Source organism: Sphaeramia orbicularis, chromosome 11 (assembly GCF_902148855.1).
Source record: "Sphaeramia orbicularis chromosome 11, fSphaOr1.1, whole genome shotgun sequence".
Taxonomy (NCBI): Eukaryota; Metazoa; Chordata; class Actinopteri; order Kurtiformes; family Apogonidae; genus Sphaeramia; species Sphaeramia orbicularis.
This window is the reverse complement of record NC_043967.1, coordinates 13,235,091-13,256,509: the sequence shown is the minus strand read 5'-3', so window position 1 is coordinate 13,256,509 and position 21,419 is coordinate 13,235,091. Positions and strand designations below refer to the sequence as shown.

At 40.1% G+C, this 21,419-nt stretch overlaps 1 protein-coding gene across 1 annotated transcript; it reads left to right on the top strand.

Annotated features, from left to right (window-relative positions):
* The first annotated feature begins 1,371 nt into the window (after window positions 1-1,371).
* Window positions 1,372-10,050, top strand: LOC115428843 (C-type mannose receptor 2-like). Its single transcript, XM_030148066.1, has 3 exons — window positions 1,372-1,395; window positions 1,674-2,105; window positions 9,465-10,050. Exons 1-3 carry the CDS (start codon window positions 1,372-1,374, stop codon window positions 10,014-10,016), a joined length of 1,008 nt encoding a protein of 335 aa, XP_030003926.1. The 3' UTR covers window positions 10,017-10,050.
* The last annotated feature ends 11,369 nt before the right edge of the window (window positions 10,051-21,419 follow it).

The following is a 21,419-nucleotide window of genomic DNA, read 5'->3' as shown; positions in this document are numbered from 1 at the left end:
AATTTATATAATGTTGCTCTTGCGTTTTTGTGCATGCCAGCCTCTTCTGTACCATGTGAAAGGGTGTTTTCAAACGCCGGAGAGGTTGTTTAAAAAAAAAAAAATCACTTCAAAGTAAAAACTGCTGAGAAACTGTTATTTCTGAATAAAATGAATAAAATCTCCCCTGTTCTGTACATCATCGTCCAAGTTCACAAGCATGTTCAGTGTCCTCTTCCTAGTTCCACCAGCACTTTCACTGTCCTCTGCCTGTTTAAGTCATGACATTATCCTAAAGTGACACAAAAAAAAAAAAACACAACCTCCCACATATGATACCACTACCATTTGGGGGAAATTTACACACACAGAATACATTCAAAAATGTTTTACTGTACTCATATGTGATAATTTATGTAGAGAAATTATTTGGTCATACATTTTTTGTTATTTATAGTCATTCCCAAGAGCCATAACAGATGCAAAAATTCAATGCATCACACATTCTGTGGTTCAGATACAGCTACCTGTGATTATTCACATGGCCAGTAGGTGGTTTCATGTACACATGAAGCTTTGAGAAATGAAAGTTTCAGAGGTGTGCGCTGAAGGAGGAAAACCTCTACGACAGGGGTGGCAAACTCAGATCCTCAAGGGCCGGTGTCCTGCATGTTTTAGATGTTCCCTCTTCCACCACACCTGACAGTCGTTATCAGGCTTCTGCAGAGCTGGATGATAGGATTATCATTTGAATCAGGTGTGTTGGAAGAGGGATCCATCTAAAACATGGAGGATAGTGGCTCTCCAGGACCAGGGTTGGTGACCCCTGGTCTAGTTCAAACTTGTTCAGACCATGTGTGCATGTGCACGTCAGTCATCTATGGGGTTTCCCACTGGTTCCCAACTTCACTCAAAAAATCTACTCAAAAGTTGATCATCTCTGTTGTGCTGTTTAGAAAATCTTAGTTAGGACAACAATGAGAGAAATTTGCTGGGCAGACAAGTGTTTGTAGGTTGTAAATGGAAAGCTTTATTTCTGAGTCAGTTTAATTTGAAAACTTTAATTAAATCAACTATTATTATCGTTTTAACAGTGTGTGCTTCATTATTAGTACTCTGTGTTTGTGGTTAATCTGGTTCATATGATGTGGTTTTTTTCAAGTGGTTTGTAAAACGTGTTTTCAGTTGTTTGTCAGGGAATAATTTTGTTAAATATTAATCAACATCAGCCTGACTTGTTTCCTGTATTTGTTTACCTCTTCATTTTAATCATTAACTTCCTCCATCCTCTGGACTTTACCACAGAACATGATAACATCTTCAGTTATTTTGGTTATTGTTTTATTAATTGTGTGCACATGTTTTTATTACATATGTGCAGATCTGAAAGTCATGAAGGTCAGTGAAGATGCACAGGTAGGAGTTTGTTGAAGCAGACTCTAAAACTATTGTTTGATGAAATATTAAATAACAAACATCTGAACCCTGAGCCTCAGACTAATGTTGAAACCTATCTGATGTTCTGAAACTGAGCCAAACTCCAAACAGTCACAACAAAGATGCAAACAGTTGTTTCTGTGTCATATCAGCTGATTCCAACTGTGATGACATGTGGTTTACACCCACTCCAGAGCAAATAAAACACAGCAATGTTTAATGTCTCTGCAGCTTTTTGATCATATCCTTCATTTCAGATCAGCTACAACCACAGATCCAGTCTTCATCCTGCTCCTGTGACAGATTCTCACACCAACAACATGCTGTTCTTCATCTTCTTATCAGTTCTGGCTCTGGGTGTCGCATCTCCAGGTGATGGTGAAGTGAAGCTACAGCGAGGTGGTTGTCCCATGTTTTGGTTCAACTTCAATGGACGCTGCTACAAGTATGTCGCCACAGAGCTGACCTGGGCTGATGCAGAGCTCTACTGTGTGTCACAGAGGGCCAACCTGGTGTCCATCCACAGTCTGGAGGAACACAAATTTGTCAAAACTCTAATCCAGAATTATGACCATGCTCAGGGATGGACCTGGATTGGACTGAGTGACACCCAGAAGGAAGGAACATGGATGTGGTCTGATGGGTGTCCAGTGGACTTTGTCCTGTGGGACAACGGAGAGCCTAACAATGTCGGTCAAATTGAAAACTGTGTTCACAGTAACTTAGGTGAAAATTTAAAATGGAATGATTTATCTTGTTCTGGAGCTCATCCTTCTGTCTGTGCAACTCGTATTCTTTGCCCATGACAGTAATGTCAATCAGTCTGGTTGTTCAGTTAAAATGCAACAGACTTTAACAATAAAAATAGGAAGCTGTGCAATTATGTACACTGAGTTTTTTTTTCTAACCTTCAATATCATGAATCAAAAGAACATTTATAAGAGTTAATGTATCTTGCTACATATCTTCATATTGACATTGATTCCAGTACAAAATACACCAAAACTCAGCTCTAACAAGCCGTGGGTTAAGGTTGGACTGAGAAGCTTTATATCCTAGAAGTGATTTCTGTTCATATTTGATTGATTCTATCCAAGTGTTTTATTACAGCAGAGCTTAAAACTGTAAAGGTCAGAGAAAATAGATTAAAACCATTAAAAAAAAGAGCAGTAGCTTAAATTACTGTAAACTTAAGTGGTTGGTGGGATTGTTTATAGGGTTGCATCTGCTTAAATCCTGTGTTCAGGTCTATAACTGTGAAGGTTTATGTTTTATGTTGTACAGTGCATGTACTTTGGTGTATCCTAGTGGTGATGTGTGGTTGTACTGCAGCTGAAATCTGACTTGGATACTGCACCAAAGCAAAAGATAATTTCACCAGACAGACAGAGGCAGCTGGTTACATAATGGAAACTGTCTCACTGTGTGCGTTACAACTCTACTAATGTTCATCTAAAGTCAACTACGTAGTTTGAAGATAAATCCTTTCCAACTTAGCCCGTGGGCTACCGTAGGCTCCTCCTCCTATCTATGACAGTGGTGTTTCACAGAAGTCTGTGTAATGACTGGACTTTAAATCTGTTCATGAGCCGCAGTAGTGATACCAGTGTAAGCCGTGGTTTCCAGATCCCGCAGTTGAAATGTAGCTGTATGGGGATCACTCATCTTCCGTTGTCCCGGATCTGTACCATACCATCTTCTTCTGATCTAGGTCCGGGTCCCTGGGTCATCAGCCTCAGCAGAGGAGCCCAGACAGCCCTCTGCCCAGACACATCCACCAGCTCCACAGACAGAATCCCTCCAGTGTGTCCTGGGTTGGTCTGTTCCACGCACGGATCCTCCAGTTTAAAAAGAACCACATGGGGATCACTCATATTATGTGGTCCACGGACGACTGATGCCTGTCTTACATTGGTATCACTTCTGTTGCCCCAGATACCCCAAAAAGGGGAAAAAAAAAAAAAAAATATATATATATATATATATATATATATATATATATATATGTAGTCTCATGACGGTGGAGTGAGTGAACAGACTCAAAAACAGAATTATAAATTATATTATCTTCCTCTCCGTGTCAAACCAAATTCCTGAACAACCATGCTGATTGGTTGGTTAGCAGGTCAGTGCACGGACATCCTCTGCAAATGACATTCACGAAGACAGATGATCTTAAGGAATGAGCCTAATGGATTTGGTGTTTACAACTAGTCGACTTTGTCCTCTCAACATCTGTTTTTATCATGTTGCTTATCCAGAGGTGAAGATGAACCCAGAAGAAGAAATAGACTGAATGACAAAATCACTATATGTGCCCTGTTAATAATGTATTACATTATGTGTTAATGTTGATTAACTCAGCACGTTAACTCTTTTATGCACGTAATACTTAAGCCATTCGCCTGACCTGTGGTTTCACATATGTGTGTCCTGATCATGTTCACGGTGAATTATGTGAAAGTAAGAGTATCACTGCTTCTAGCATTTCTGAATAATCATGCTATTATTTTACTGATGCTTAAGTGAGGTTACAGGTGATGTATAAAGTTTAAGTGATCTTATTTAAGGATCTTATTTAAGGATGCAAAGTTTTCTTACAAGGCTGCCCACAGTCCTCTCCCCCTTTGTCTTCCCAAGAGGGAAGAGAAACATGATACTGAGATATGCAAACGACTCGTTTAAATATTTACGAGGAGGCGTTTTCCCGCCGAAAACAGACAAAGAAGGCAACGCCCCAAGGCATCGATAACTCATCAATATGCACGAGGAAGGCGTGTCAAGCTGGTTTTTGGACAGAACTATAAAAGTGAATGAAACCAACTTTTCTCCAGAGTCTTTACCATCTCCAGGGCTCTCACCTACGCAAAGAGAAGAGTCTTCTCCACCTGTCCCGGGCTCTCATCTAAGAGCAGAGAGCTTTCTCCAAGGAGTCTTGACCATCTCCTTGGCTCTCAGAGCTGTTCCATCTTCTAAGCTCTCCAAAGAGCTTTACCATCTTCGCTGTTCTCCACTTCTCCTGGCGAGCTTTCCAGAACCAGCCGCCAGAGCCAGCTGTGAACCTCCTCCAGCCAGCAGAACTTCAGAACTTCAGAGCTTCAGAACTTCAGAACTCCAGACCTTCAGGCCTCCAGCGCAAGCACGTTGCTTCACAGCCTGTTCCTGCTTCGAACTACGTCAGAAGACTTCATCCATCCGCCGTCAAGGCCGTGCCAGTTGCTGCATCCGCACCGCAACAGCTTGTAAGAAAACTTGCTCCTGATTTATCTGAGTTGGTGTTATTCCAATTTAAGTAGGTTTACCTCAACGTAACCTCACTAACATTATAATATCTTGAATATAGCTATCTGCCAACTTAATTTACATATTCTCCTGTCCATAATCTCCTGCTCCTTTTGTTGTATTTGTCTCTTGTCTTTATGTTATTTGTGTGTCTTAGTTTAGTTAATAAATTATTTATATGTATATAAATCCATTGTTTCAGTTGTGCTTTGTGTACTATTTATTCACACATGGGTTCATCTGTGCAGTCCACGAACTATCAACCTATGCAAGATTTCCAAATTATTGTTTTGGGTTGATTTAAGTTAAGCTTAGTTATAAATCTATAATTAAATTAATCAATAAATCAACACTCAATTAATCAATAAATTGATATCCTATTCTTGCTACATATTTATATATATATATATATATATATATATATATATATATATATATATATGTGTGTGTGTGTGTGTGTGTGTGTGTGTGTGTGTGTGTGTGTGTGTATATATATATATATATATATATAATTTCTCTTGCTTGCTAAATTTTTCATTCACAAATGTAAGTTATGTAACACAAAACCAAACATTATTTATTTTTTGAAAGATGTTGAACTTTATTTAAAGCTGTTAGATAAATCTGGAAACAAAAAGGCGAAAAAACCCAAAAAATTAAACTTCTGTGGGCCCATCCCGTGATATCATCACAGATATGAGGTTGTCTGTTGCCTTTTGTAGTTTTACCCAAAAATCAAAAATCGAGTTTTTAGAGGAAAAAAAAACGTGATTTTATTTTTTTGTAGACAGGAACATACAATTGTTTTTTTGTTTTTTTCTTTAAAAAAAAAAAAAGAGCCAGATTCAGGTAAGAGTGTAAGATCAACTTGTGTAACTTCATTTTCCACAGCAACCACACTGCAAAATGTTACAACCCCATTTAGTTATGTCCACTTATTTTTGCTCTTCAACTCAAAGAGCTCCAACTAGTTTTGGATTTTCAACTCAGCTGTTCTAGTTTTCAAAAGTTAAACGTTCATCAATTCATTGTCTCAAATGATGGAAAGTTTTTTCATCTAGGTACAAGTTGACTTAACCTTTATTTACAAGTTATCAGTTGAAAATAAAAAAGAAGAAAAGTGGCAGGATGAGGGAGGGGGTTTGTGCATTAGAAAACAAACTGTTGCTGCCACATTTGAGTGACCTCCTTAAACTCTATAAACTGATGGCAAGGTTGGCATGGACATAATCAGCTCCATACACACTGCAGATGAAACATATATTTGACTTTGGACTGATTTAGGGACACTTCGAGGTCAATGATGAAGGACTACACTGTAAAAAGTCATAAACTCAATTAGTTATCATAACTTGTTTCTATAATTTACTTCCATTTAACATAATGAGTTATGAAATTTCAACTTAACTTCATCAGTTATTAGCATTGCAACTCCAGATTGTAACCCAGTTCAGTGAAATGTTCATTTAAATGTGTCAACATAACTTAATGATGTCAGTTTGAAAATCTCTCTCAAAACTGATCACAACCACTGGTGTTGCGGGAATATTAATGTGAGGTACAAGTAGTGCTGGAAACTTGGTCTTGATCTGATAAGGGGCTAATAATTATGATGTAAGATTTGTGTCACATATAATTATTATAAATGCTGGTTTTGATAAATATACCGTAAGGCCGGACTTTGTATTTACTAAAATGCTTTAATTACAATGCACTTTAGTGATTTAAGTTTTATTCCATTACTATAAAATGTAAAGAATATTCTACTAATTTGTAGACATAGTCGAAAGTACGAAAAAGTTTAAGTTGAATGGATATAAATCACTCAGTTGTAGTCATGACCACACCTTTTTTTCTCTACATTGTATTGTGAGTATTGGGCATGTTGTTGAAGATGTGTTATTAAATTAACGCTTTGTGCTTTAGCGGCTGCAATATATATATATATATATATATATATATATATATATATATATATATATATATATATATATATATATATGTGTGTGTGTGTGTGTGTGTGTGTATATTAGGCCTGTAACAGTGCACAAAATTTTTGGTTCGGTACGTTTTCGGTTTTCATAGCCACGGATCGTTTTTTGTTGGTTCGGTACGGGAAGAAAGAAAACCCCTCAAAATGTCTGTTAATGCATTTATGAATTTTTTAAACATTTTTCCCCCAATTTTTGGAGACAATTGAATATAGAAAAACAGGAATAATATAATTCTGCTGCAACAAATCAAATAGAAAATAAAATAAATTAATAATATTACTAAATGTATTTTAAACATTAGTATTGCACTTTTCCCTGAAAGGTAGTTTCGAACAAACAAGAAAAATCTAATCACAGTTCTGTCAGTTCACATTCTGCATAAAAATAACAAATACATAATAAATAATACAAATAAATAACTAATAAATAAATAAATAAAAAATACATAATAAAAATTCCATATGAAGTGCAACATTAAGAAGAGGGTAAACTGGTATTCTGTTTAAACAAACTGAAGAGAAACTTTGACAACACAATGAATCAAATTATTTATTTTAGGACAGAGAACAAACTGTTTAGGACACTGTGTATTTGTGTGTGCCTGTGTGCACGGGGGATTTTTTTTGTTTTTTTTTTGACGGAGCCGGGGGGTAGGGGGGGGGCGCGCAGTTATATATCTGGGGGTGCAGTCCATAACTAACGTAACGAACGCTGTCATGAAACGAAAGTGAAACTTTACATACTTTCAATGTTCTATTTATTCCTCTATTATACAGCGTGCATGACAGACAGAGCAGGTGTAAGTGTTTTAGAACTACCGTAGTTCATGGGGCCCAAACAATGTCTGTCTTATTAACGTCTCTTTCCTCATTGTTGTCTTTCACTGGGACCTGAACTGATCCAAACTGGACTGTACTGATGGTGGAGGGTCTTCAGTCTCTTCCTTCCAGGTTCATATCATATTTGTTGGTATTTTTAAGCTTATATCAGCTGCTATTTCATATTTCGGGTCAATGTGTGTGTCCTTCCATATGTCCGTGTGAAACTTGCGTGGATTTAAAGTTCTGCATCAAAAGACGTCTTTCGTTCCTTTTTCTTTTTCTTAACATACTGTACCATTACGGTACAGCTGTGTACCGAACCGAACAGGTGTGTACCGAAACGGTTCGGTTCAGTACGTGTACCGTTACAGGTCTGGTGAATATACATACCTATATCCACAGCTTGTATAGAAAACATTGGATGTCTGCTGGGTGAGGAGAGTACAACTGTTCCAGCCACAATGCTGCTATAGCAGCTTCTTCTAACCTCTTGGAGGTCACCTCTGTGAAACAAGTCCTGAGCTGGTGTATGAAAACACAGTGTAAGCCTGGTAATTGTAAGCTGTCACCACACAATTTATAAGCGGCACCCACAAGTAGGCAGCAGTGGGGCTTTGGACAGTGACCAGCTGGCCTTTGACAGAACCCTCTATAGATGTGTCCTTGGAGGGGGGGGCTGGTTGTATTATAAGTGTATCAAAATGTGTTATGTACGCATTCATTGACAGATTTTTCATATTTCTTCGTTGCCCGAATTTTCCCAAAGATTTGCCCAAATCTGGGTGGGTGGGGGAGCAAATGGGGGGGCAAAGGTTGTGACTGGGGGGCATTTGCCCCCCCTTGGTGCCGCCATTGTCTGAAATCTTATTTATTTTGTGCGCAGAGCTCCCTTCTTAGACTGGTCCAGTTTCAGCACACTGTAAAAACCATGTTTCCCTCTTCCACCACACCTGACAGTCGTTATCAGGCTTCTGCAGAGCTGGATGATAGGATTATCATTTGAATCAGGTGTGTTGGAAGAGGGATCCATCTAAAACATGGAGGATAGTGGCTCTCCAGGACCAGGGTTGGTGACCCCTGGTCTAGTTCAAACTTGTTCAGACCATGTGTGCATGTGCACGTCAGTCATCTATGGGGTTTCCCACTGGTTCCCAACTTCACTCAAAAAATCTACTCAAAAGTTGATCATCTTTGTTGTGATGTTTAGAAAATCTTAGTTAGGACAACAATGAGAGAAATTTGCTGGGCAGACAAGTTTTTGTAGGTTGTAAATGGAAAGCTTTATTTCTGAGTCAGTTTAATTTGAAAACTTTCATGAAATCAACAATTATTTTCGTTTTTACAGTGTGTGCTTCATTATTAGTACTCTGTGTTTGTGGTTAATCTGGTTCATATGATGTGGTTTTTTTCAAGTGGTTTGTAAAACGTGTTTTCAGTTGTTTGTCAGGGAATAATTTCATTTGTTAAATATTAATCAACGTCAGCCTGACTTGTGTTTCCCGTATTTGTTTACCCCTTTAATTTTAATCATTAACTTCCTTCATCCTCTGGACTTTACCACAGAACATGATAATATCTTCAGTTTATTTTGGTTATTGTTTTATTAACTGTGTGCAGGTGTTTTTATTACATATGTGCAGATCTGAAAGTCATGAAGGTCAGTGAAGATGCACAGGTAGGAGTTTGTTGAAGCAGACTCTAGAACTATTGTTATATGAAATGAAGTAACAAACATCTGAACCCTGAGCCTCAGACTAATGTTGAAACCTATCTGATGTTCTGAAACTGAGCCAAACTCCAAACAGTCACAACAAAGATGCAAACAGTTGTTTCTGTGTCATATCAGCTGATTCCAGCTGTGATGACATGTGGTTTACACCCACTCCAGAGCAAATAAAACACAGAAATGTTTCATGTCTCTGCAGCTTTTTGATCATATCCTTCATTTCAGATCAGCTACAACCACAGATCCAGTCTTCATCCTGCTCCTGTGACGGATTCTCACACCAACAACATGCTGTTCTTCATCTTCTTATCAGTTCTGGCTCTGGGTGTCGCGTCTCCTCCAGGTGATGGTGAAGTGAAGCTACAGCGAGGTGGTTGTCCCCCGTTCTGGTACAACTTCAGTGGACGCTGCTACAAGTATGTCGCCACAGAGCTGACCTGGGCTGATGCAGAGCTCTACTGTGTGTCACAGAGGGCCAACCTGGTGTCCATCCACAGTCTGGAGGAACACAAATTTGTCGAAAGTCTGATCCAGAATTTTGACCATGCTCAGGGACACACCTGGATTGGACTCAGCGACATCCATAAGGAAGGAACATGGATGTGGTCTGATGGGTGTCCAGTGGGCTATGTCCTGTGGGACAACGGACAGCCTGACAATTCCAGGGGAATTGAAGACTGTGGAGTCAAAAACTTTGGTGAAAATTTAAAATGGAATGATGATGCTTGTTCTCTAACTCTTCCTTCTGTCTGTGCATCTCGTATTCTCTGCCTGTGACAGTAATGTCAATCAGTCTGGTTGTTCAGTTAAAATGCAAACAGACCTTAACAATAAAAATATGAAGCTGTGCAACTGTGTACACTGAGTTTTTTTTCTAACCTTCAATATCATGAATCAAAAGAACATTTATAAGATTTGATGTATCTTGCTACATATCTTCATATTGACATTGATTCCAGTACAAAATACACCAAAACTCAGCTCTAACAAGCCGTGGGTTAAGGTTGGACTGAGAAGCTTTATATCCTAGAAGTGATTTATGTTCATATTTGATTGATTCTATCCAAGTGTTTTATTACAGCAGAGCTTAAAATTGTAAAGGTCAGAGAAAATAGATTAAAACCATTAAAAAAGAGCAGTATCTTAAATTCCTCTAAACTTAAGTGGTTGATGGGATTGGTTATAGGGTTGCATCTGCTTAAATCTTGTGTTCAATTGAAATAAAGGCTAATTCACAAAGTCTACCTTTGAAATAAATCTTATCCAGAGTTTTCTTGAGGTCTATAACTGTGAAATTTTATGTTTTATGTTGTATAGTGGTGCATGTACTTTGGTGTATCCTAGTGGTGATGTGTGGTTGTAATGCAGCTGAAAACTGACTTGGATAGGCAAGGCAAGGCAGGTTTAGTTCTATAGCACATTTCATGTACAAGACAATTCAAAGTGCTTTACAAAAAACATTAACAGCATCACAGCAGAAGCAATAAGAAGTATAGGCCTGAGAAAAACAAACAAAAAATCAGATAAATAGATAAAACAGATTAAATAGACAAGCAGATAAAACAGATAAAAACTTTTAGCTTAAAAGGAACAGTGCAGATCTGAGCTGATGAATCCAAACTCTATTCAAATGCAGCTGAGAACAGGTGGGTCTTTAACCTGGATTTAAATAAACTGAGTGTTTCAGCTGATCTGAGGTTTTCTGGGAGTTTGTTCCAGACATGTGGAGCATAGAAGCTGAACGCAGCTTCTCCATGCCTGGTTCTGACTCTGGGAACTGACAACAGACCGGATCCACATGACCTGAGGGGTCTGGTGGGTTCATACTGGGTCAGGAGGTCACTGATGTATTTTGGTCCTAAACCATTCAGAGCTTTATAGACCAGCAACAGAACTTTAAAGTCTATCCTCTGACGGACAGGCAGCCAGTGGAAGGACCTCAGAGTTGGACTAATGCGGTCCACTTTTCTGGTCTTAGTGAGGACTCTAGCAGCAGAGTTCTGAATGAGCTGCAGTTGTCTAATGGATTTTTTCGGTAGACCTGTAAAGACACTGTTGCAATAATCAAGCCGACTGAAGATGAATGCATGGACTAGTTTTTCCAGGTCCTGCTGAGACATCAGATCTTTCATCCTTAAGATGTTCTTAAGATGATAGTAGGCTGATTTTGTGACTGCCTTGATGTTCATCATCATTCATTATTTGAACCCCCTTTATCCTCACTTGGGTCATGGGGGTCGCTTGGAGCCTATCCCAGCTACTTACGGGTAAAGGCGGGGTACACCCTGGACATTTTGCCAGTTCATCACAGGGCTGAACATATAGAGACAAACAATGGCTCTCACATTCACACCTATGGGCAATTTAGATTAAACAATTAGCCTATCAGTGCATGTCTTTGGATTGTGGGAGGAAGCCGGAGTACCCAGAGAGAACCCACGCAGACATAGGGAGAACATGCAAACTCCACACAGAAAGGTCCCAACCCCCGTCGACTGGTGTTGGAATTGAACCCAGGACCTTCTTGCTATGAGACACCAGTGCTAACCACTGCACCACCGTGCACCGTGCCGTGCCTTGATGAGTTTTTCAAAATTTAGGTCTGAGTCCATCATTACACCCAGATTTCTGGCGTGGTTGGTGGTTTTTAGGTCTATAGACTGAAGCTACGTGGTGACCTGCAGTCATTTCTCTTTGACTCTGAAGACAATTATCTCAGTTTTGTTTTTGTTCAGCTGAGGAAAGTTGTGGCACATCCAGTCATTAACCTCCTCAATGCATTTACCCAGAGCCTGTGCAGGGTCTTGGTCTCCAAGTGAAGTTGTGATATAGATCTGTGTGTCATCTGCTAATGGTAGGTGGTATGGTAGCTAATATTGTTGTTCTTTAAAACCTGTGCCAGTGGGAGCATGTAGATGTTAAACAGAAGAGGCCCCAGGATGGAGCCTTGGGGAACCCCACATGCAGGGACATGCACAGATAGACCTGAGGCCCTTCTGGTGATCGTTTTTTTTTTTTTTTCCTCATTCAAGGAAGACAATAGAGTCTGCATCAACATGACATTATAATCATATTTTAATATTAAGTTAAATCCAAATAATTCCCAGTTCCTCCTGTCCTTCCCTGAGTCCTCCTTCTGTCACTGCCTCTCTCTCCTGCTCATTGCAGTCGGATCTCCGCTATTGCTGATCACACATCGCATGACCTCGACTTTTTGAAAGAGACAAACTGGCAAGAATAGCGGTGCCTTTGACTTACAACTGTTTAAGCAAATCTGTGTCCCGTTCCCCACAAGTTTGGCTGGTTAGTGTGGCCAGTAGCCCAATACTAGCGTGTGTTGGGTGATTTGCTGTCGCAAGCAGAGAGGTCACGGAGACGTCACGGGTCACGGAGAGGTCATGGCCCACGGCCCGGTGATGCTAATTCAGTGCATTTGATAATGTGAGGAGAGATGGAGGGGCGAACCAGGAAACTGACGAAAATCCTCTGCTACTTATTTGCATGAAAAGTTGTGAGCACCCGGCATATTTCCAGAGTCACAAATATATAATAGCCTATTAATCCAAACTGTGTCTAAAAGTGCATGTTGTTGTGGTGTCAGGCTGAACAGAGGCAGTGGAGTTTGTGGGGAGTGGACCAGAGGAGCAGATCAGAGGTGAGCACCCAGACACTAGGCTTCATGTTACATTCGCATTGACCGGAGTATTACACATAATATGAAAGTTAAATCAAATCCCCTGTTCTGGAAATTATTGGGATGTGAAGTTTCAGATTATTAAATTATTGTCAAAGTCATTGTGTGTCATTATACAGGGTGGGGAAGCAAAATTTACAATATTTTGAGGCAGGGATTGAAAGACAGTGTATGACCAGTTAGTTTATTGAAAGTCATGAGAATTTATTTGCCACAAGAAAATTTACATAATAGAAAATGTTTTTATTCTATGTGTCCTCCTTCTTTCTCAATAACTGCCTTCACACGCTTCCTGAAACTTGCGCAAGTGTTCCTCAAATATTCGGGTGACAACTTCTCCCATTCTTCTTTAATAGTATCTTCCAGACTTTCTCGTAATAGTTTTGCTCATAGTCATTCTCTTCTTTACATTATAAACAGTCTTTATGGACACTCCACCTATTTTTAAAATCTCCTTTGGTATGACAAGTGCATTCAGCAAATCACACACTCTTTGACATTTGCTTTCCTGATTACTCATATGGGCAAAAGTTTCTGAAAAGGTATGGATAATAGTGTTAGGTATGATTATGACATCAATATATGTTTGGTTTCAAAACAACTGAAGTAGTGCCTGCTGAGAAAAAACAACTAAATGTTCATTGTAAATTTTGCTTCCCCACCCTGTAATAAGTCACAGAAGCATGAAAAAAAATCTGTATGTCTACAATGTTCATTGTAGTGCACAATTTGATGTTTCTTATTTATCAATTGCAGCAAAATGCCAAGAAAGGAAAGATTAAAGAAACAGAGGGAAAGAGACTTGCAGCAGACAGCCCAGAGTACCAGCTCTCTTCTGTCCTGGATCAAGCAAAATGTCACTCAGGAGGTTCAGGATGCATGTCCAGGGACTGCAGAGACAATCACTTCAGACTCAGAAGAGGGTGAAGCTGAGTGTGAGATGGACACAGGGCATACTATAGCAAATGAGGAACAGTCTGAACCTGCAATGTCAGGTGCCACTAAGACAGAAAATTTCATTAGTAGCATCGCTGCTATGCAGTACCCAACAGATCCTTTTCATGTCGAAAAATTTGGCCTTAAGTGTAATGAAGGATACATTAATCTGTGCTGCAGTGTAGGACCTTGTCATAATTTACTCAAAAAACAATGAAAATCGGTCTTTTCAAAAACGATGGTTTTCTGGAAATGTGTGGCTAGAGTACTCACCTACGGCTGATTCAATGCATTGTTTTAGTTGTCGGCTTTTCCTCTCTGAAGAAAGATACAAAAGTAGAAAGGCTTGGACAAATGGTATAAGAAAATGGAATAAAGCTCCTAAAAAAATCAGGCAACATGCAGCTACTGAAATGCATATGACAAGTATGGTAAGATGGACCAATTACCAAAAGAATGCTCTCCAGTCCTCATTTCATGTCTCAGATGTAAAGGGGGTTTAAATCAGAGAGCGAGAGAGACAGACAAACAGAGAGATCTTGACAAGGTTAATTGATCTGACTGCATATTTGGCACTGCAGGGACAAGCCTTTCGAGGAAATGAAGAAAGCATCCAAAGTCACAATCAAGGAAACTTTCTTGAGCTTGTTCACTTGTTTTCTCGATATGACAGTGTTCTGAAAATGCACCTGGAAAATATTAAGAGTCAGGGAAAAGTTACTAAAACAAGACCCCAGGTGTCTGTGTTGTCCAACAGAAGTCAAAATGACATCATAGCAGCACTAGGAGCGAACATTAGGAGACAAATACAGGATGAAATTAAAGAGGCTGAACTCTACTCTACCCTTCTTGACGAAACAACAGACATTTCTCACCAGGAGCAAGTATCATTTGTTCTCCACTTCATTCACCAAATGCAAATAAAGGAGCGATTTATTGAAGTAGTGAATGTTGAAAGAACCACTGGTGAGGAACTTGAAAATGTACTATTCCTTTTGCAGAAAAATGGCATGGAGCTAAAGAATATGTGTGGCCAAGGTTATGATGGAGCAGCCAGCATGAGTGGTATGTACAAAGGTCTTCAAGCCCGAATTCAAAAACACAATGAGAGAGCTTTGTACATCCACTGCAAAGCACACTGTTTGAATTAGTGGAAGAGTCAAACTCCAATAGACGTTTCATAATATTCTTTTCACTCGTGGAAAAGCTTTATGCACACTGTACTGGCTCTCCAAAGCGCCACACTGCACTTGTAAAATGTCAACAGAAACTGTATCCTGGTCAGCATGTTGTGGAGCTCCAGAGGCTGTCTGATACGCAGTGGGCGTGTAGGGAAAGATCACTGAAGACACTTCGGAGGATTCTGGCAGCTGTTATAAAGCTCCTAGATGACATCGGTGAAACGGATCCACCAGACCTGACCCGAGGGGATGCTAAGATGTATAGAAAAGCAGTCAACTTCTCATTTATCCTCTGTTTGGAAATAGCAACCCCAGTATTCCAGGTGACTGCAGTGGCCTCTGATTCTCTACAGGCAGAGAGCCTGGATCATTCTACTGCCTATAAGGTAATAGATGGTGTCCTTCAAACACTTAAAACCATGAGATGTGAAGAGAAGTTTGAAGAAATATTTGCAGAGTCATCAAAGAAGGCTGAGTCTCTCAATATTTCAGTACCTACTGATGTCGCTGGCCAAGAGAGGAAACGTAAAGTGCCTGCATGCTTCCAACACAGCTCAGCAACCTCTCAAGTAAATGATCAGTTTGAGTCTGTGAAAGCTTACTTCAGGTCCACTGTGTTCTACACATTTCTGGATATTATGACTGAGGAGCTCAACAGGAGATTCAAGGGCGACAACACAGGAGATCCCACTGACAGAATAATCCAGTCTTTCCAGAAAATAACAGTGAGAGACACTTGGACAAGTCCACCAAATCCAGAAGCTGAAGAAGCTGTCCATATCCTTTGTGATTTTTTTAAGGAAGCTGAGGATCAACTGAAAACAGAGTTAAAGGTCTTCCACTCCAGTTTTCCGTCAAAGGACTTTCAAGACATTCTTAACATTGTCAGAGACAACAATGGCCATCTTATATTTCCAACATTTGTGAAAATGATAAAAATATACGCAACATTACCAGTGTCTACAGCATCCGCTGAAAGATCATTTTCAAAACTGAAAATAATCAAGAACAAACTGAGAAGTCTCTGTGGTGAGGAGCAACTCTCTGACCTGCTGTTGATTGCTATAGAAAAAGACATTCCTTTAAACCACTCTGAAGTAATCAAAATCTTTAAAGAAATGGCACCAAGGAGGTTGCTCCTTTAGGGAGTTACTGCAGTGTTTTTCAACCTTGGGGTTGGGACCCCATGTGGGGTCACCTGGAATTCAAATGGGGTATCCTGAAATTTCTAGTAATTGATTTAAAAAAAAACAACAACTTACTAATAAAATATATATGGTGAGTTGACAGAGACAATCACAATCCATTAAAGACATGACAAACTCTGAAGTTGAAACTGAAGCACTGTGGTTCTGTTTATCTGTCAAATGTTCATTGTGGTCGGTTGAAGATGCTGCAGCTCTTTCATAATTCATAGTTTGAGTTCTTGTTTGTTCAGTATTAATTGTCAGCCTTGTAAATCCAAGCTGGACTGACTGTACATATCCTGACCAAGGAAAATTAAATTCTCACTTTGTGCAGTAATCTACATCTGGCTTTTCTGTCTCTGTCCATAATAATATATATTATATAGCCTAAATGTTGTCTAAAATAAACATTTATTTGCAACATCGTATAGCAAAATATTACATGATCAAAAACTAATTAATTTTAACCCCCCCAAAAAAAGTCTCCGTTTTGAATGTCTGGGGTCGCTAGGAATTTGTGATGTAAAAATGGGGTCATGAGCCAAAAAAGGTTGGGAACCACTGAGTTACTGTAATAGGTGTCATTACACAGAAAGTACTTAGACCTTATGCACAGTTGTGTCAAGTGTGCAGTCCTAGATTGGTTATATGATATTGGTTTGTTCAGGTTGATAGCAGTTGTTCAGTAAATTAGTGATTGTCATTGTTATGTGACTCAGTTTTGGCTTTGTAGATTTTTACATGGTTGGATTGTTCATAATCCTCCTCTAGTCATGTTTTTGCTCCTGGACTCTTAAGGCCTATGCTCATTGTACTTTACAAGTAGAATGTTTTTTGTTTGTTTTTTTCTAGTTATTTGGTGTGAATAGTGTAAGGCCATCGCAGTAGCAGTACATTGTTTTGTAGAATGCTAACATATGTGTAATATTGAATAAATAGTGATGGCAAGTTATTGCGGACCAATATTTATGAAAACACTGCAGATCGGGATTGTCGCGAGAGGGGTGCCCTTTTTCGTTGGCTGAGGACCTGCCCCTCTAAATGTCTGTGCACACCACTGCCCACATGTAATTCTTGTCAGCTCAGATGTAAAGTTAGCTAATGACACAAAGTACTTCCTGTTCTCTAAGTATGTCTTGAACCAGTTTAGTACAGGGCCAGACAGACCCACCCAGTTCTCCAGTCATTTCGGTAATATAATGTGGTCAACTGTTATCATACGCAGCACTGAGGCCCAGTCAAACTAACACTGACATGTTTCCATTGTCTGTATTCAAACAGATGTCCTTCATCACTTTGGTCAGAGCAGTCTCAGTGCTGTGGTGCTGTCTAAAACCTGACTGGAAGACATCATAGCAGTTGTGCTGTGTTAAAAAGTCGTTTAGCTGGTGAAAAACAGCTTTTCAATTATCTTACTTAAAAATGGGAGATTAGAGATCAGCCTGTAGTTGTTCATTTGTGTCTTGTCTAGATTGTCTCTTTTTAGCAGAAGTTTAATTACAGCTGTTTTCAGTGGCTCTGGGAAAACACCTGACACTAAAGATGAGTTCACAATCTGTAACAGAACAGAACTGACTCCAAAGTCTCTGAGACCTTTTTAAGAAAACCTGTGGGCAGGATGTCTAAACAGCAGGGGGAGGAGTTCAGTTGATCTAAGATGTCCTCCAGAACTTTTCTATTAATGGGATAAAACTGTGTCATGGTGTTTGAACAGGTTTTGGGTGGACACAGTATATGTCCTGAACCTGCTGCTGATGAACCAACTACTTGTCTAATATTTTGGATTTTGTCTGTAAAGAATTTGGCAAAGTCATTACAGGCCTTGGTAGAATAAAGTTCAGGTGCTACTGACACAGGAGGGTTTGTTAGCCTGTCGACTACAGTAAATAAGGCCCGAGCACTAGGACTGTTTTTGGTGATAATGTCAGAAAAATACAACTTCCTTGCATTCCTTAGTTGTAAGTTATAAAAGTGATGTTTCTCTTTATAGATGTCATAATGAACTTGTAGATTTGTTTTTCTCCATCTGTGCTCGGCTTTCTGACACTCTCTTTTTTCATTTTTTACCAGTGTGGAATTTCTCCATGGAGCCTTTTTCCTTCCAGAGATAACCTTCACCTTAGTGGGAGCAATGGAATCCATAATATTTAGCATCTTAGCACTGAAGTTTGTGACAAGCTCATCGACTGAACCCCCTGGCTGGGCAGGCGTTGGAGAGAAGACCTCGTTAAAGACCCCACTGGGGTTTTCAGTTATACAACGTTTTGTGATTACCTCCTTTGAAACATTAGTATACACTGAAATTGTACTTTCAAAGAAAACACAGCAATGATCAGACAAGCCAACATCACACACACTTATTTTAGAGATGCCCAGACCCTTCGAGATCACTAAGTCCAGTGTGTGCCCCTTAATGTGTGTGGGCTCTGTTAATTGCTGAGTCAGCCCAAAATTGTCCAGAGTGTTTCTCAGGTCTTTAGTCCCTTTGTTCTGAAAGTTGTCAACATGGATGTTAAAATCACCAACAATAATTATACAGTCAAAATCAATACAGGTCATAGACAGCAGTTCACTAAAGTCATCATAAAAGTCTGCACAGTATTTGGGGGGGGCGATAAATATTTAAAAGCATGACCCTGGATGATGCCTTAAGCTGTACAGCCACATATTCAAAAGTAGGGAAACTTCCGAGACATAGCTGCTTACACTGATATGATTCCTTGAATAAGACTGCAACTCCCCCTCCTCTTCTGTTTATTCTACGCTCACTGATAAAACTGAAGTTGGGAGGGGTTGACTCAATAAGAATAGTTGCACTGTTATTTTGGTCCAACCAAGTTTCAGTCAAAAACATAAAATCGAGGCTGTGCTCAGTAATAAAATCATTGACTAAAAATGTGTTTCCCTGCTAAAGACCTAACATTTAATAAAGCTAATTTAAGAGTTTTAAAAGCATCATGTATGGGGGCAGGGTGTGGCTTACAGAGTATGTTTACCTCATTTGAAAACCTTCTTCTGTGTTTTGATAGAGCCACATTTCTCCTTCGTTTACCTGTCATCACCAGGACTGAAAAGGCTACCTTAATTCCATAGGGCCCTGACTTTTCCTGGGGGAAGACATTATTTGTATCAGTACTGTAGTCTGGACCCGGCACACATCAGTCAGACTCACAGATCCATGGGCAGTAGGGGGGCTCGGTGATTTTTGGTCCGTGGTGAAATGGGAGGGGCTAGACCATGAGGGAGGTTAGGGGGAGAAAATATGGGATTTGGATGTGGGGTGAGTTGGATCCTAATATTGACAAGGATTTTCATCTTGTCAGTGAAATCCAGGAGTGAGGAGACCAGAGGAGAGAGTGAGGGGCTGGGTGGGGTCTGGGGGCATGAAAGTTGGGAGTGTCTTGTTGGGGCTGGGGGAGACTCCTCTTGTCGGGGAGCGGGTAATGATGTTGGAGCGTCTTTCTGGGTCTGCTGTCTTCCATGGTCAGTGCTTATCTCCAGCACTAACAGTTCTTCTCCACAGTGCTGTTTTCTCAGTTGTTTTGGGTTTTCTTGTCTCTTGTCCTTGGTGGAGACTGCTTGTGTCTGAAGCACATAATAAAAAATGTTTCAGCTCAACAACTGTACTCCTGACTTGTTAAGGCAAAATCCGTCTGCCTTAAAGACGTGTCTGCGTTCGCAAAAAATGTTGAAATTGTCAATAAAGTTTACTGACTGAGTGGCACATGTATCCTTGAGCCATCTGTTGAGCATCATCAGCCTGCTGAATCTCACAGCTCCTCATCGAACTGTCGGTAGAGGGCCACTGATAAACACCTCAGTATTCAGACATTGAACTTTTTTCAGCAGATCAATAAAGTCCCGTTTCAAAACCTCTGATTGTTGCTTCACAACATCAATGGGCTCCTGTGTGAATGATTCGAGATATCACTGACAGATGCTCAACCGCGATCTTCACAATTTTCTTTGAGATAGACACCATGTCGATGGTAAAAAAGAGTACTTTGGACTTTTCCTTGCTGCAAAAGCGTTCTACCTCGTTCACAGCTCCATCACCCACAATCAGCGTTTGAGGCACAGTAGTTAGCTCTTTCTGCAGCCCTTTACTGTAAGATTTAGGCTCATACCTTTTTCTGGTGCGGGAAGAAGAGCTATCCTTTGAGGTGTCAGGGTCTGGTAGAAGTGGAGCAAGTCTGTTCTGTGGTAGGATCCCTGTGTTTTGGGGTAGTTTGCTCTTACTTTTTGTTGTAGCCACAGTCCATGGTTGTTTTCTCTGTGGTACTGGGGTTGAGGAGACACTCCTGTGTGATGGGAGTGCAGGCCAGCCAGTTTCATCACTGATCTCCGGGTGCTGGGTTCTGGTTGTCAGCCGTCTTTCCATAGCAGAGGAAGGTGATTTACCTGCTTTAATTTTTGGCTCGGCACCAAAAGAGTTCCAGAGAGGACTACTGGTTGATTTAGTGTTGTTTGCGCAGGCCTCCTCCTCCTTGCTGGTGCTAACTAGCCATGTGTTAGCCTGCTCCTGCTGACTGTTTTTCCATCATCGGTAAAGTGGTTTCATTCCCATATTGTTCATTTACCTCCATGTTCACTTCGATCCGATGAATTTTCGTTTCCAGGACTTCAATTTTCTGGAGAAGTTTCTGGAGAAGTTTGGTTAAATCATCCATGGAAAAGAGAGGCATCTTGTTGCTAATTAGCTTTCGTTAGCTGAGCTCCTCACTCTCAGTCCCTATAGTGCAGGCTTGTGCTGCTGATAAGCGACACATGAAGTAAAAAAAAATTGTAATAATAGTGGTAACCTTCAGTTTCTTTCATAAATAAAGCTCCCACTATATTCAGAGGTATCCAAAACCTGCTTTCCAGGAATTTTGTAGCAAAAAGAAAGGACTGCTACAGAAAAAAAGAAAGCATAGAAGAGAGCAAAGAGCGAAGCGTCAGGAAGCAGTTTCAGCACACTGTAAAAACCATGTTTCCCTCTTCCACCACACCTGACAGTCGTTATCAGGCTTCTGCAGAGCTGGATGACAGGCTTATCATTTGAATCAGGTGTGTTGGAAGAGGGAAACATCTAAAACATGCAGGATAGTGGCTCTCCAGGACCAGGGTTGGTGACCCCTGGTCTAGTTCAAACTTGTTCAGACCATGTGTGCATGTGCACGTCAGTCATCTATGGGGTTTC